The sequence below is a fragment of the Pieris rapae genome, chromosome 24, assembly GCF_905147795.1.
Source record: "Pieris rapae chromosome 24, ilPieRapa1.1, whole genome shotgun sequence".
NCBI classification, from domain to species: domain Eukaryota; kingdom Metazoa; phylum Arthropoda; class Insecta; order Lepidoptera; family Pieridae; genus Pieris; species Pieris rapae.
In genome coordinates, this window is record NC_059532.1 from 1,726,217 (window position 1) to 1,740,581 (window position 14,365).

The window sequence follows — 14,365 nt, forward strand, 5'->3', positions numbered from 1 at the left end:
TAAATTCATCATCATCATCATCATCATCATCATCATCAAGGCAGAATATAAATTAGCATCTGTATCACCTCCGTCCGTTGTTCCACAACTAAGCGGTTCGACTTAGGGTCCTTCAAAAAAAGAGCGTACCAGTTCTTAAAAGGCCGGCAGCGCGCTTGCAAGCCTTCTGGCATTGAGTGTCCATGGGCGGTGTCACTTAACATCAGATGAGCCTCCTGCTCGTCTGTCTTAGGTTATTAAACTGAAGATTAAACAAATATCATGGTGGTTCATGTAACATCCTCCCTCGCAAATGGGATGCTTAGGACCGTTCAGGGCATATGCCCCCTTCGGGTGGTGTATGGGTTCGCACCCTGCTGATACAGGGTGGTATGGGTGAGGTAATATAGCCCTTGGTGGGGCCTGCAGCCGATGGGATTTTGGTAGGTGGATTCAATTTCTGCAACTAGACTCAAATTTGGTCCGTTTTGCGTAAAACCCTGGTTACTTTAGCCAGCCCAGCTCCTTCCAGAAGCACAGAAGTCTTCTGGGCACTTCACAGGCTTCTCTAATCCAGGATTACGTGGGTGAAGGAGTAATCTCAACATGACCCTGGTGTCCTAGTCGGTCAAGCTCCCGATAAGACCTGATGAGATCCCCGGTAGCCCCTTCGGAGGCCCAGCGAAGCCAGTCGAAGCCAGGGTCTACTTCATCATCCATTGCCTTGTATTTAATATATTTAATTTAATAGGATGGTCTTCGGAAGCTATACAATGTGATATCAACACTCCCGATCCTTGGCTCTGATGAAGAGGAACTTCGGGTGTCTGATGATGAGACATGCGCTGCACGGCAGATAGTCCGGCATGTCTGTGTGGCTCTTAGAAGGTAATTATAAAATTCTTTTATTTCAGACACCAAAATTCAAAGGCCGCTACATATCGGTTGATCGGTGATCTCAGGTGATCAGTGGTGCAGTATTGCGTCAGTCATCAGTCAGTACTCTTACGGAGAGAGAGATACGTGATGATGGCTCAATACTACGTAGATTTTTTTTTTATAGAACGGGGCAAACGGGCAGGAGGCTCACCTGATGTTAAGTGATACCGCCGACCATGGACACTCTCGATGCTAGAGGGCTCGCGAGTGCGTAGCCGGCCTTTTAAGAATTCGTACGCTCTTCTCTTGAAGGACCCTAAGTCGAATTTGTCAAAGAAATTATTAAATTTTAAAGTGAAACTTTTATTACATCGTCTGAAATTTTTTGGTCTGTGTGGCGCATGTCGCGTGACGGTCGGCCGCGGAGTAGGGATAAAGTGAAAGGCGCTCGTCATAGCAGCCAAGGCCAATATGGCGGCGCATATAGTTCGCAGCAGCTGACCGTGTAGTGTATAGACTATTATTCATTTGTGCCAGCGCTCCACGCTATTTTAATATGTGTATATAATCTAAATAATTGTTATGTGTATGTATGTATGGCTCTCTGAGACACAGAATTCAATAAAAATATTAGTTGGAGACTTAGTCTACTTTTATTAGTCCCATTATCATTCCTATTTTCCAAGTATAAAATTAAGATTGATAAAGGGGTTAAAAAATATTTTAAGGGAGTAAAATATTTTGGATAAAAATTTTTAGTTAAATGGTTTCATAAAACCACACAATCCTTTTTAGTATACACTTATATATTATTGTACGTTTAGATATTTCGAGCCGCACCTACGGATACGCGCGTCGCTGGTTGCTAGGCAACAGGGGGATACGCTTCCGGAACCGCCGCCCTATAAGGTATGAACGATTCTGTCAAAAGTATTATACGGAGGTTGAAATATGGTTTTTAGCTGATTTTTAATTAAGCAAATAAATATTTTTTTGAAGTGATTAGCGTTAGGTTAAATGATTAGAGCCGGCTGTACGCACGAAAAACATGACTCATGCGGCGTTACCTCGCTCTGAGGCGTTCCAATTAAGGTTTGAAGTGTAAGCGAGAGCGCGGAAAGAGCGACAGAGTCACAATCGAACATAATTGTATTAAATTGTGATATCCATTTGCCTCCTATCTATATATCCATACAAAATATCTATGAAACAAATAAAATTAAAATTTTCTTTTAAAAAATGCATTCCATCAGTATTTTCTTATATCGTTGTCTCGTTTAACTATCGTCAGTAAACCGACTTTGCAGACAACCGATTTTTTGGACTGAAACTTCTTTACGCACGCTTGACTCCCAAGTCAACTCCCCAGAGTAAGCTAGCGAATGCGTGACGTAAGCGTTACGAAAAGTGTGATCGGGCAAGGCGAACGGAAGTTGAGTGGGGGATATAAGCAAGAGACAGCAGTGCGCACGCACATTTTCTTTCTCTTTCTATATTTCTCTAATAGCTAGTAAATGAAATATATATATATATATATTAGACAGTTGTTTACTAGCGTTACGCGAACGGTGATTCTTTGTTTATTTTTCGTAATTCTATTTCGTTTTTGTTTAATACATTCAATATTCTACGTTTAAAGTGAATAAAACTGTACAATCATTTTAGAGTTCATGATTTATGAGTTTTCGGGTGAAAAATAACAAATTATTATTAGAAAGAAGAAAGAAAGAAGTTTCACTTCAGTCGTGCTGTCATAAGCACACTCGGTTTTTTTAAAGATTTTTATCTTGTTAGTAATAAAAAGTCAAAATATTTCTCCATGATTTTCCTGGTAAGCTGAGCTGCAAACGTACGTTACTAGCTGCTTCAGGGAACACAGAGGAAACCACCATTAGAACTGGTATCCATCAGGCACAAGGCTGATCACCAAAAAACCAGGAGATACAGTTGGTTCCTTTTTCAGGCATCAAAGTCTTCGCCGGAAGAGATACAGGAGCAGATAGAAATAGTCCAACACGCACCTTGGTCGCGTTGGCCTCCGGTAGACGAACTTTTGGAGTTGGGAGGAGTAACTCTGCTTTTGCAGGTAGTCGGATTCGCGTATGACTGGAACTATAACGGGCGGTAAGTCAAATTACAGGAATCATTGACAGCTCTTGAAATTAGACTTAAGTTTAGATTAGGATGGCTGAAGTATAGAGATGAATTTGGAATTTTTTTATATTTGATCTTGCATCGAACTACCTACACTGTTAAAATACCTATATCATACCTGTTTTGTCGCTTCTGATAGGCAAATATGTAGGCCTTTTATGTCTGACACACGCCGTGGGCATGTTTAAGCATGCCGGTTACATCGCGATGTTTTCATACATTTCGGACTACCCTCCTAAAGATTTTCACGTTCAAAATTTAGAACTACCCTCCGCAGGATTGTCACTTTAAAATTTCGAACTACCCTCGGAAAGATTGTCACGTTCAAAATTTAACTACCAGCCGAAACATTGTCACATTCAAAATGTTGAACTACCCTCCGCAGGATTGTCACTTTGAAATTTCAAACTACCCTCCGATTTATCATTTTGTTTTTCAGGGCGGAAACGGTGCGATCAGCCCTCGACGTGATATCCGTATGCTGCGTGGCACCACGCGTTCAACTTCTGCTGACCGAGAAGATCAGCATGAGGGAGTCGGAAATGATCGCTGGCGTCAGTATAGTGCTGGGTGAGCTATTCGATAATTTTCTATATAAAGCAATTAAGTTAATTACAAGTACTTTAAAAAATAAAAAAAAGAGTTTATATCGTGTGTGTGTGTGTGTATGTACTTCGTGTATTTGTATATTCACACTGTTTACGCACTATATACGAGCTAATGATAATGTATAAAAAATATGCGTTTACTGCACAATACATGCGACAGAATTTCCATCTAAAGTTCTAATATGTAACTATATGAATACATTAGAAAAGCGTGTATTTTTCTTCATCTCCCTTTCTCACTCCCTCTCCATCGCTCTCTCCCTTTTCTTCGACATAAACGCTGCACGTCTTCGTGACGGTTCATCCGTAAAAAATGTAACCTCATGCGCCTAAAGAATTCTCGATCTCCCTTTCTCACTCTATCGATCTCTCCCTCAAAACGCTGCACATCTTCGTGACGTTCCGTAAAAATTATACTCTTTTTAATTTATAGCGAGTTTTTATATACACTTAGACCCAGACAGATATTGTCTATCCAGAAAATATGAAACAGATCCGATGTAAACATGGGTTGTAGCGCCAATGATGTTTTTCAATTGCAGCGGCCGCAGATGGCGACATAATAGTGGAGCCGGAAGTTCAAAAGGCCGCTCTGAATGTGTTAGTCAACTGTGTGTGCGCACCTTTACATAGGGTGAGTTTATAATAGTAAAAAAGAGTGTCTGTATGTATGTACACGCGTTAGAAGTTATACTTCTTTGGTGTATGGAAAAAAACTTAGGGTTCTTCAACAGCGTACCAATTCTTGAAAGGCCGGCTACGCACTCGTGAAACCTCTGGCAATAATAGTCTGTCGGTGGTAGATATCTCGAACCAATTCGACTTAGGTTTCTTCAAGAGTCTACCAATTAAAAGGCCGACTACGTAAACGCGAGCCTTCTGGCAATAAGAGTCTATGGCCAGTAGATGTTTTCGAACCAATTCTACTTAGAATGGTCCTTCAAGAGCGAACTAATTCTTAAAAGTCCGGCTACGCAATCGCGAGCCCTCTGGCAATAAAAGTGTGGGCGGTAGGTATTTCCGAACCAATTCTACTGAGGTTTCTTCAAGAGTCTACCAATTAAAAGGCCGGCTACGCAATCGTGAACCCTCTGGCAATGAGAGTCCGTGGGTGGTAGGTATCTCGAAGCAATTCGACTTAGGTTTCTTCAAGAGCGTACCAATACTTGAAAGGCCGGCTACACAATCGCGAGCCTTCTGGCAATGAGAGTCCGTGGGTGGTAGGTATCTCTAACCAATTCGACTTAGTAGGGTTCTTCAAGAGTGTACCAATTAAAAGGCCGGCTACGCAATCGCTCTAGCATTGAGTGTCCATATCACTTAACATCAGTTGAGCCTCCTGCCCGTTTGCCCCCTATTCTATAAAACTACTTATAGATAAAATTAAAAAAAAAATGATATATATGACTTTTTTGTATGTATGTATCCTAGTCTGGAATATCAACGGCTCGCTTTTCGATACCCGGTTCCTCAAAGAAGAAGACAGCGATGAAATCCTATGAAGATGTCATCCAGAAAGTCTGGGAGAGCGTCAGAACCAATAATGGAATCATGGTGAGTTCAGAGAATTTGGAATATAAAATTCCAAGGATCGATTCCACTGGCTTCTAGAAGTATATCTAAACAACTACTACTTTCATAGAAACTAAGTATATCAGGAAATTAAATATTTATGAATGGATTATTTCGTTGTGACCATTAATATTACTTTTTCAGTAATAAAAAACAAAAATATAAACTTTTTATAAAATAAAGCAGCGATTACCAATTAATAAATAATTATTGTGAATAATTATGTATTAATTTAAATAAAAATCAATAATTTAGTCTTTAACTAGCGACCCGCCCCGGCTTCGCACGGGTGCAATGCTGATACTAAATGCACTACAGAAAATCTGTGAACTTTGTATATAAAAATGTGGGTTATCCATAGGATATAGACATATACCATCACGGACTTTTCTGTAGACCTTTTCAATGTGTACAATACTTAGTACATTATTTTGATAAAACTCGTAGGGTTCAGCCTGCGTTTGCAATGTAAGCGGAAAAAATTTAATTATTTACGACATCACATTAGAGACCTCAAAAATAACAGTACTTCTCCACTATTTAATGGATGTTATTATACATATAAACCTTCCTCTTGAATCACTCTATCTATTAAAAAAACCGCATCAAAATCCGTTGCGTAGTTTCAAAGATTTAAGCATACAAAGGGACATAGGGACAGAGAAAGCGACTTTGTTTTATACTATGTAGTGATTGGCACACCAATATGAAATAAACATAAATCGCGATTGCTTATCAATTTTTGTGTACATCACTACACTATTATGTGGTATCATTATTTTACAAAACGTCAATGTCATGTAAAATGTCAAATGTGGAATTGAATTAAAAGTCGTGTTTATAGGCAGCTAGTGTTTATAATACAGAGTGTTCCATAAAAAATCTTTGCAAAACTTGCATGGCAAATGGTGACTTAGATTATTTTCTGATTCCTTTTTTTAAGTCGAAAAATGTTAAGAATTATTTTGATCTAAATTCTGTCTCTACGGCATGTTGCAATAATTTTTTTTCTAACAGTATAGGGTGTTTTAAAATCGTTTCTGTTTTTGGATCTAAAAATATGTGACATATTTTGGCTTTTAAATTTTCTGGTCTTCCGGTATCTGGGAGTTAGTGGCCTCACTGTGCTTCTCTCATGCCTGGTTGTAGGTTCGATTACCGGCTGCGGATCGAAGGATTTACGAAGGAAAGCATCACGAGGAAATTCTATCTTATATCTTTAAACGAGCAATTCTTGTATAATATATATATAATTGGAATCTCGGGATCGGCTCCAACGATTTTCATGAAATTTAGTATACGGGGAGTTTCGGGAGCGATAAATCGATCTAGCTAGGAATAAATGATAGAAAATAACAAAAAGATGGTGTTTGAGTAGTCCCAATTTAAACTGAAAAATGTATCTTCCTGACATCTATCGGCGATTAATAATACTATTTTTTTTTAATTGCTTTAACTACACAACAACACTAAAGCTATTCCAGCATATATAATCTATATTGTTCATATTTCATAATTTTATTAGTATGTAATTCGTACTTATAATTTCCAAAAACACAATTTACAAAAACATAAAAATACCATCCAGGTACTTATTTTTTATTTGTATAACTAAATAATAAAAAATTGCAGGTACTCCTTTCATTGATGATGACCAAATCGCCGATAACTGACGCAGACAGGATCCGGGGGTTGGCTTGTAGGGCTCTGTGCGGCTTGGCCCGCTGTTCCACCGTTCGGCAGATCATCTCGAAGCTACCTTTGTTCACCACATCACAAATACAAGGTATATATATATATATATATATATATGTGTAATACATTTTTAAACTGAAACTTTAGAGGGTAAAAATTTTACGTATGAAACGTCACGAAGACGTGCAGCGTTTTTGTCGAAGAAGAGAGAGAGCGAGAGTGAGTGAGTGAGAAAGGGAGATGAAGGAAAATATGCGCTATTCTAATGTATTCGTTTAGTATACGTATACAGTGTGAATATAGATATATGTACAAATATATGGAGTGATCATATACTGGTACATGATTATTTATTTATTTTATTTATTATTTATTAACACTTCGTTGCATTACATAAAAGGAAAATATTAAACATAATTTAATGACAAGCAACTGGCGGCCTTATCGCTTTAGAGCGATTTCTTCCAGACAACCACTGTTAGTAAAGGAAAAAACCACTATGAGTATATTAGATAAGGTAGGCAAGAAGTGCAAAAATAAAAAAGGGAAAAAAAAAGAAAAAAAAACATACTTAACAGAAACAAAAAAAAATAAAAATAATCTAAACTGATACAAGTTACATAAAACAAAACAAAAAGTAAACAGTGCACATGAATCATGACAATCTAATTCAAGTTCGGTCTCACGTCAGTTAGTAGTTAGTGATATGACATGGACAGGTAATGTTTATACAGCAGAAATTTAAAGGAAATTTTACGTATGAAACGTCACGAAGACGTGCAGCGTTTTTGTCGAAGAAGAGAGAGCGATTGAGAGCGTTCGAGAGTGAGTGAGATAGGGAGATGAAGAAAAATATGCGCTATTCTAATGTATTCGTTTAGTATACGTATTAGATGTATATACGCGGATTTTTTTATTTGCGTTTGCAGTACGTATACAGTGTGAATATAGTTATATGTACAAATATATGGAGTGATCATATACTGGTACATGATCATTTATTTATTTATTTTATTTACTATTTATTAACACTTCGTTGCATTACATAAAAGGTAAAAAAAATATATTTAACATAATTTAATGAAAAGCAACTGGCGGCCTTGTCGCTTTAGAGAGATTTCTTTCAGACAACCACTGTGAGTATATTACATAAGGCAGGCAAGAAATGCAAAAATACATATTACAAATAATATATAATAATAAAAATAGATCATCTATTGGGGCTTTTAATAGTAATAATTAATTTACAAATACGTTTCATTTCTGACGTATACGTTGTACGTACTCGTTTTAACGTAAACCAATAGAACAGTGTTCGTAGCAAAGTTAGTTGACGTCTTTCAGTGCTGATGCGTGATCCCATACTCCAAGAGAAACGCCAGGAGCACGTGATGTTCCAGAAGTATGCCCTCGAGCTTCTGGAACGAGTTTCCGGCAAGAGCAAACATATGGGAGCGGAGTTTGAGACTTCTCTCGCTAATATTCATAGGGTAAGTTAACTTAATTAATTTTTTTTCTCTCTATTTTACAAAATAATAAACTAGCTGACCCGGCAAACGTTGTTTTGCCATGTTTTTGTGCCAAAAAATTAAAGTTTATAATTAACAAAAAAAAACATAAGGGATGATTGTAGAGGGGTGAAAATTTAGGGTTGCATGTATTTTTGTATGGTGGAAAAAGGAATAAATGATAGAAAATAACAAAAAGATGGTGTTTGAGTAGTCCCAATTTAAACTGAAAAATGTATCTTCCTGACATCTATCGGCGAATAATAATACTATTTTTTTTAAATTGCTTTAACGACACAACAACACTTAAGCTATTCCAGCATATATAATCTATATTGTTCATATTTCATAATTTTATTAGTATGTAATTCGTACTTATAATTATATATATAAAAAGAGTGACTTGGCCTGCTGCATGCCTGCTCCAACGGAACGAATGTATGTTTCCAGGCGAACGTGGTAGCTCAAACCAAGATCAACTACAACGAGAGACAGTTGCTGCAACTGGTTCAGCGCCACCTGGCGGCGAGGGGCTTAACCGAGAGTGCTGCTACTCTGCAGAAGGAGGCTGGTCTTCCGTGCCCATGCCCGGCTCCAGCCCCGCCTCCGCCTCCAGTGTATACACCTTCAACGCCTGTCAGGGTAAGTATTATGGTAACTGTCAAATTTGACATTTGACATGTGTAAATTTTAGTTTTATAGTGAGGTGGTTTTTAACATAATTGTGAGAGAAGATCAGACATTGTATCAAATAACAAGCTACCAAGCGTACTGACTCGCGTACCTCTCGGTTATCTGCGTACACGTGCACGCACGCGTTCGCAAAATTAACAAACAAAAAAAAACCATAGCTCACTTCAGGGTGTCGGATTTTTTGTGACGGTGTGCGCGCATCGTAATTATTTACTTTCATAAGTTTTCCCTAAGGGGCTAAAAGAATAACTTCAGAGACACTAAAATGTCGACCATAGCTAACTTCAAGGTGTCGGATTTTTGTGACGGTGTGCGCATCGTATAAATTAACTCTCATCATTTCTCCCTAACACACCAAAAAGTATAACTTTAGAAAAGATTAACTTTAAAAAAGCATGAGCGTTTGTGTGTGGGTGAGTGACACACATGTAACATACTTAAATAGATATATCCGATAATAATAATCAGTGGCACTACAACCTCTTTAGGTCTTGGCCTCAGATTTCTGAATCTGTTTCAAGATCATTTTTAAATCTAATAGGCAAGTAGGTGATCAACCTCCAGTGCCTGACATATGTCGACTTTTTGGGTCTAAGACATGTCGGTTTCCTCGCGATGTTTTCCTTCACCGTTCGAGCAAATGTTAAATGCGCACATAGATAGTCCATTGGTGTACAGCCGGGAATCGAGCTATAGAATTCTGCAGCTGAGTTTCATCATCGGACGTCGAGGCAGAATACGAAATTCCACTCGTCATCACCTCGATGTCCATCGTTCCAAAACTGCGCGTTTTTAGGCAGTTTTTGCCGCGCACCACCACTTTGTGGTACCAGCTGCCGACTGAATTTCCGAACCAATTCGACTTAGGGTCCTTCAAGAAGAGCGTACAGATTCTTAAAAGGCCGGCAACGCACTCGCGAGCCCTCTGGCATTGAGTGTTCATGGTCAGCGGTATCACTTAACATCAGGTGAGCCTCCTGCCCGTTTGCCCCCTGTTCTATAAAAAAAAAGTCCATTGGCTAGCTGGGGATCGAAGCTACGACCTCAATATGAGTGTCGCACGCTGATAGAATTAAACATTCCAGACAAGAATGTCAATATCCAGAACTAGTAGCACCAGTTCCTTGCAAAGAGACAGCTTTGGCCTGGACCACCTGCACATGAACAACGAAGACAGTCCGATGCCTAGTGTTATCAAAATCAGGTGAGTTTCAAGCTTATATTCCGGCAACGCACTCGCGAGCCATCTGCCGTTGAGTCTATGGCCTATATTTATCGAGAAACCTGTGAAATCCAGCAGGTAATTGCTGCTAAATTTCGTCTTTGGATTTTGAAGATTCTGTTTACAGTTCCTTCCAGAACTTTTGGGAATCAGATCCTAGTATTTCCGTTCTTAAAGGCTGGCTACGTATTTGCCAGCTTCTCGGTGATTGGACTGCGCTTATCTATTTACGCCCGAACCCATTAATTAATCCACAATCTCATATTGTTTCAATCTGAATTCAGACCGTGACAGTCGATCGATCTCCTATCTGCATCCCAATAACCAAACCCTACGAAGACAATCCATTTTTGGCGACGGATAGAATGCAATCTCTTCGCTGTTTACACTGCTATTTGATAATCAATATAAACCAAATAAAGTAAATCAAACCCTACAAATAATATTAAAATATACATGTCTATATAATAATAATTTAACTTACAGTTTTTAAAATAATTTAACAGTTGAACTGTCATTTTCTTTCTTACACATCATGTCTATCCACATACACCGATCCGACCTACTATGGATAGCTTGTATCGACAGATGGCCACAACAATCCTTCGATTGGTTATTGGCACACTTATCAATATTTGGATTAAGATGTCTATTTCAGATAGTTAAACTGGATTGAGATAGGTTATTGGGTTTGGGCGTTAAACGTGTGTAGTTTGATGGTAGGATATCGAAATAGTTTTTTGAATTAATAATAATAATCTATTAATCACGAATTCCATCCAGTCATTTAAATAAATATCTAACTGGACAGTGAAATTTCATCGAAATCGGTTTAGTAGTTTTTGTGGTATTGCAACGTGTTTAAAATTATTCAGAAAAGTTCAAAATCCGAACCCGTCGACGCCAACGTCGGAGCACAAGCGTTCCCTTCAGAAGCAGTTAAGCATCGCGGGCGCTGATCGACCACCGTCACCACCTAGGATCACACTCCACTCCATCATCACGGAGTATCTCTACAACCAGCACGCCCTGTGCAAGAACCCGGTGGTCACTTGTCCGCAGTTTAATTTATTTGAGTGAGTATTTACTTTTTAATTGTCAACATGAACCTCATTTAAAAATGATAATCCAAAAGAAAAATCGTTCACAGACAAACTGAAAAAAAAACGATTTTCTAACACACACACAAAAAAGTTCATCAAATTCGGTCCAGCCGTTTAAGAGGACAAACTCACGCACTTAATACATAAATTACTGATAAAAATAATGATTCTGTCCATTCCATATACAGTCTTGGATAAATTCGTATTAGACTGTTTTCGATTTACAAATTGCATTATTACATATTACGTATTTACAAGCATGTTACGTCACAAGCTGGTACGACGCCATCTTGTCTAGCGTTGAAATTTAAATGTTTATTTAAATTTCAACGCTTTCAGTTGTTAGAGAGATCAGTCCATATTGGAATTATGATTCCGCCATTTTTGCTATAAAGAAATATACATTTAAACTGTAGAGAACGAAATTTAAAGTGTTTTTATTACATAGACATAAGACACACACAGAGAAATAAACTAAATAATAAAAAAGTGTGTGCGTACAAAGGACACATGTCAGAAGTGAAACTTCTTTGTAAATTAATTATTAATAACGGAAAAGCCCCAATAGATAGATGGTCATGCACTAGCATATGATCACTCCACATATACATATATGTATGTATATATATTCACACTGTAACAACACGTTAAGCGACACAATTTCCATCTAAATTTCTAATAATACTAAACGAATACATCAACCAATAGCGTGCATATTTTCTCAATCTCCCTATCTCACTCTCTCTCAATCGCTCTCTCTCTCTTTTCTTCGAAATAAACGCTGCACATCTTTGTGACGTTCCATCCGTAAATACGCTTGCTAATAGGTGACTGTAAGACGCAAACTCCACTAAAGATGGAGAAACTTACAGACAGGGTTTTTATATCTTATATATAAAATTCTCGTGCGATGGTTAAACTCCTCTGAAACGGCTTGACCGATTCTCATGAAATTTTGTGTGCATATTAAATAGGTTTGAGAATCGGACAACATCTATTTTTCATCCCTCTAAATGTTAAGGGTAATCCACCCCTTTTTTTTTAATTTTTAGATTAAAGATTAGAATTTTAATTTTTTTATCAACTGTATCAACAGCATTATAGAATACATACAACCCTAAATTTTCAAACCTCTACGATCAACCCCTATTTTTTATTATAAATGATATACATGACAAAACGACATTTGCCAGGTCAGAGCACGAAGAATTTCGTAGAATGACCCCTCATCTTATGTCTTTGTCGCTCGCGCATAAACATAATATTGCCGTTGCGCTCACACAGATGCAGTGACCGCCGTATTCAGAGATTGTAAACCTTTTAGTCATAACCATAAAGACATGCGGTGGTTCACATGTACTTTGGTTTGTTTTGTTATAAGTAGTATGTATGTTATAGTATAGTATATAAGTAGTAACGTATCTGGCGAAACATCTGATAGTTCATCAGAAATAGATGCCTCTGACTAAAATTAAATGTTTTTTTTAAGAGTATTTCTGTTTTTTTTTTACCAAATCTAAGTCGCAATCATAACTTTTCCTTTTTATAAATCCATCGAACCGTTTAGTCTAAATAAAAATCAAAACTAGCGTTTTTAATATTCGTACTTTAAAAAAAAATGTTTCCAACCACTGGCAGTAGGCCCAAAGGTCATTGTACGACACTTCGTGCTCCGCGTCCGTACTATAGATGTTTCACATCAATAAACGATTGTGCGTGTGTTTATGACATTTTCTTTTGAATTATTGTATGTAAAGGGAGGATAAAACTTATATAGAACAAGACCTCCTGGTAGTCTTGCGAACGGATGGCGTAGTTTTGCTCTTTCGCGAATTTTGTAAACGTTTTTGACATTCACAAGCATGCCTTAGGTCGCATCTGGACTGAATAAATGAATTTTGATTTTGATTTTGCGTTGTAGACCCCACAAATGTCCGGAGCCCCGTCCTGGGGGTCTGACAACTGTGAGTTCGCGGCACACAGAGCCCCTCAACATCTGCGGTCGCCTCGTGAGGCGCGAACTCGGTACGTCCATATCTTGCCGCGAGCACGCTGCGCTTGCGCACTCGAACTTCGCCGCATCGCGTACACTGAGGCTATCGGACGACGACGCATATTTCACCCACGCCATATTCCATGTAAGTGTAATAATAATAGCCGTTATTCAGATACATTTTACATTATATATTTTATATGCATTTAACATCAGGTGAGCCTCCTGCCCGTTTGCCCCCTGTTCTATAAAAAAAAAATTTTTCATTTTAATCTAATTCTGGTGCATCTGTGTGCCCTTTTTTCATGTAAGTGTACTCTTCTCTTTAGGTTTTTCTATATCACGACTTTTAATTCGATTCCGCATTTGACATTACTGTCATTTTGTAAAATAATGATACCACATACAATAGTGTAAAGACTGAATAAGTAATAATAATAAGTAATTAAAGACTGAATTATTGATTTTTATTTAAATAAATACATAATTATTCGTAATAATTATTTATTAATTGGTAATCGCTGCTTTATTTTATAAAAAGTTTATATTTTTGTTTTTTATTACTGAAAAAGTAATGAATTTAATAAAATTAATCGTCATAACTAAATATCCATTCAGAAGTATTTAATTTCCTGATATACTTAGTTTTTATTAAAGTAGTAGTTGTTTAGATATACTACTATAAACCAGTGGAATCGATCCGGAAATATTCCATTTCCGTAAATAATTTCGCAACGTCACTATTCAGTACTTTTCATAATGTTGCAACACGGAAATTGTCAAATCAGGAATCAAATTAAAAGTTTTAGTATAGTTATTTTTATATAGTGACATCAAATAACTCCTCTTTGGAATTGAAATACCTTTTTTACAGCTATTTTTATAGAACAAGGCAAACGCCCATGGACACTATTAATGCCAGAGAATGCTACGTACGTAGGTACGTAACATTTTCTATC

At 37.5% G+C, this 14,365-nt stretch overlaps 1 protein-coding gene across 6 annotated transcripts in view; it reads left to right on the forward strand.

Moving 5' to 3' along the window:
• Positions 1-14,365, forward strand: part of LOC110999819 (protein mahjong) — a 37,071-nt gene that overhangs the window by 12,299 nt on the left and 10,407 nt on the right. For all 6 annotated transcript variants that reach the window (XM_045633613.1, XM_045633612.1, XM_045633615.1 and 3 more), the window contains 12 exons: positions 731-867; positions 1,683-1,767; positions 2,822-2,982; positions 3,452-3,582; positions 4,163-4,254; positions 5,052-5,174; positions 6,825-6,978; positions 8,232-8,377; positions 8,846-9,037; positions 10,174-10,292; positions 11,186-11,386; positions 13,335-13,551. In XM_045633613.1, the coding sequence (XP_045489569.1) occupies positions 731-867; positions 1,683-1,767; positions 2,822-2,982; positions 3,452-3,582; positions 4,163-4,254; positions 5,052-5,174; positions 6,825-6,978; positions 8,232-8,377; positions 8,846-9,037; positions 10,174-10,292; positions 11,186-11,386; positions 13,335-13,551 (1,758 nt within the window). The remainder of the gene's footprint in view (positions 1-730; positions 868-1,682; positions 1,768-2,821; positions 2,983-3,451; positions 3,583-4,162; positions 4,255-5,051; positions 5,175-6,824; positions 6,979-8,231; positions 8,378-8,845; positions 9,038-10,173; positions 10,293-11,185; positions 11,387-13,334; positions 13,552-14,365) is intronic.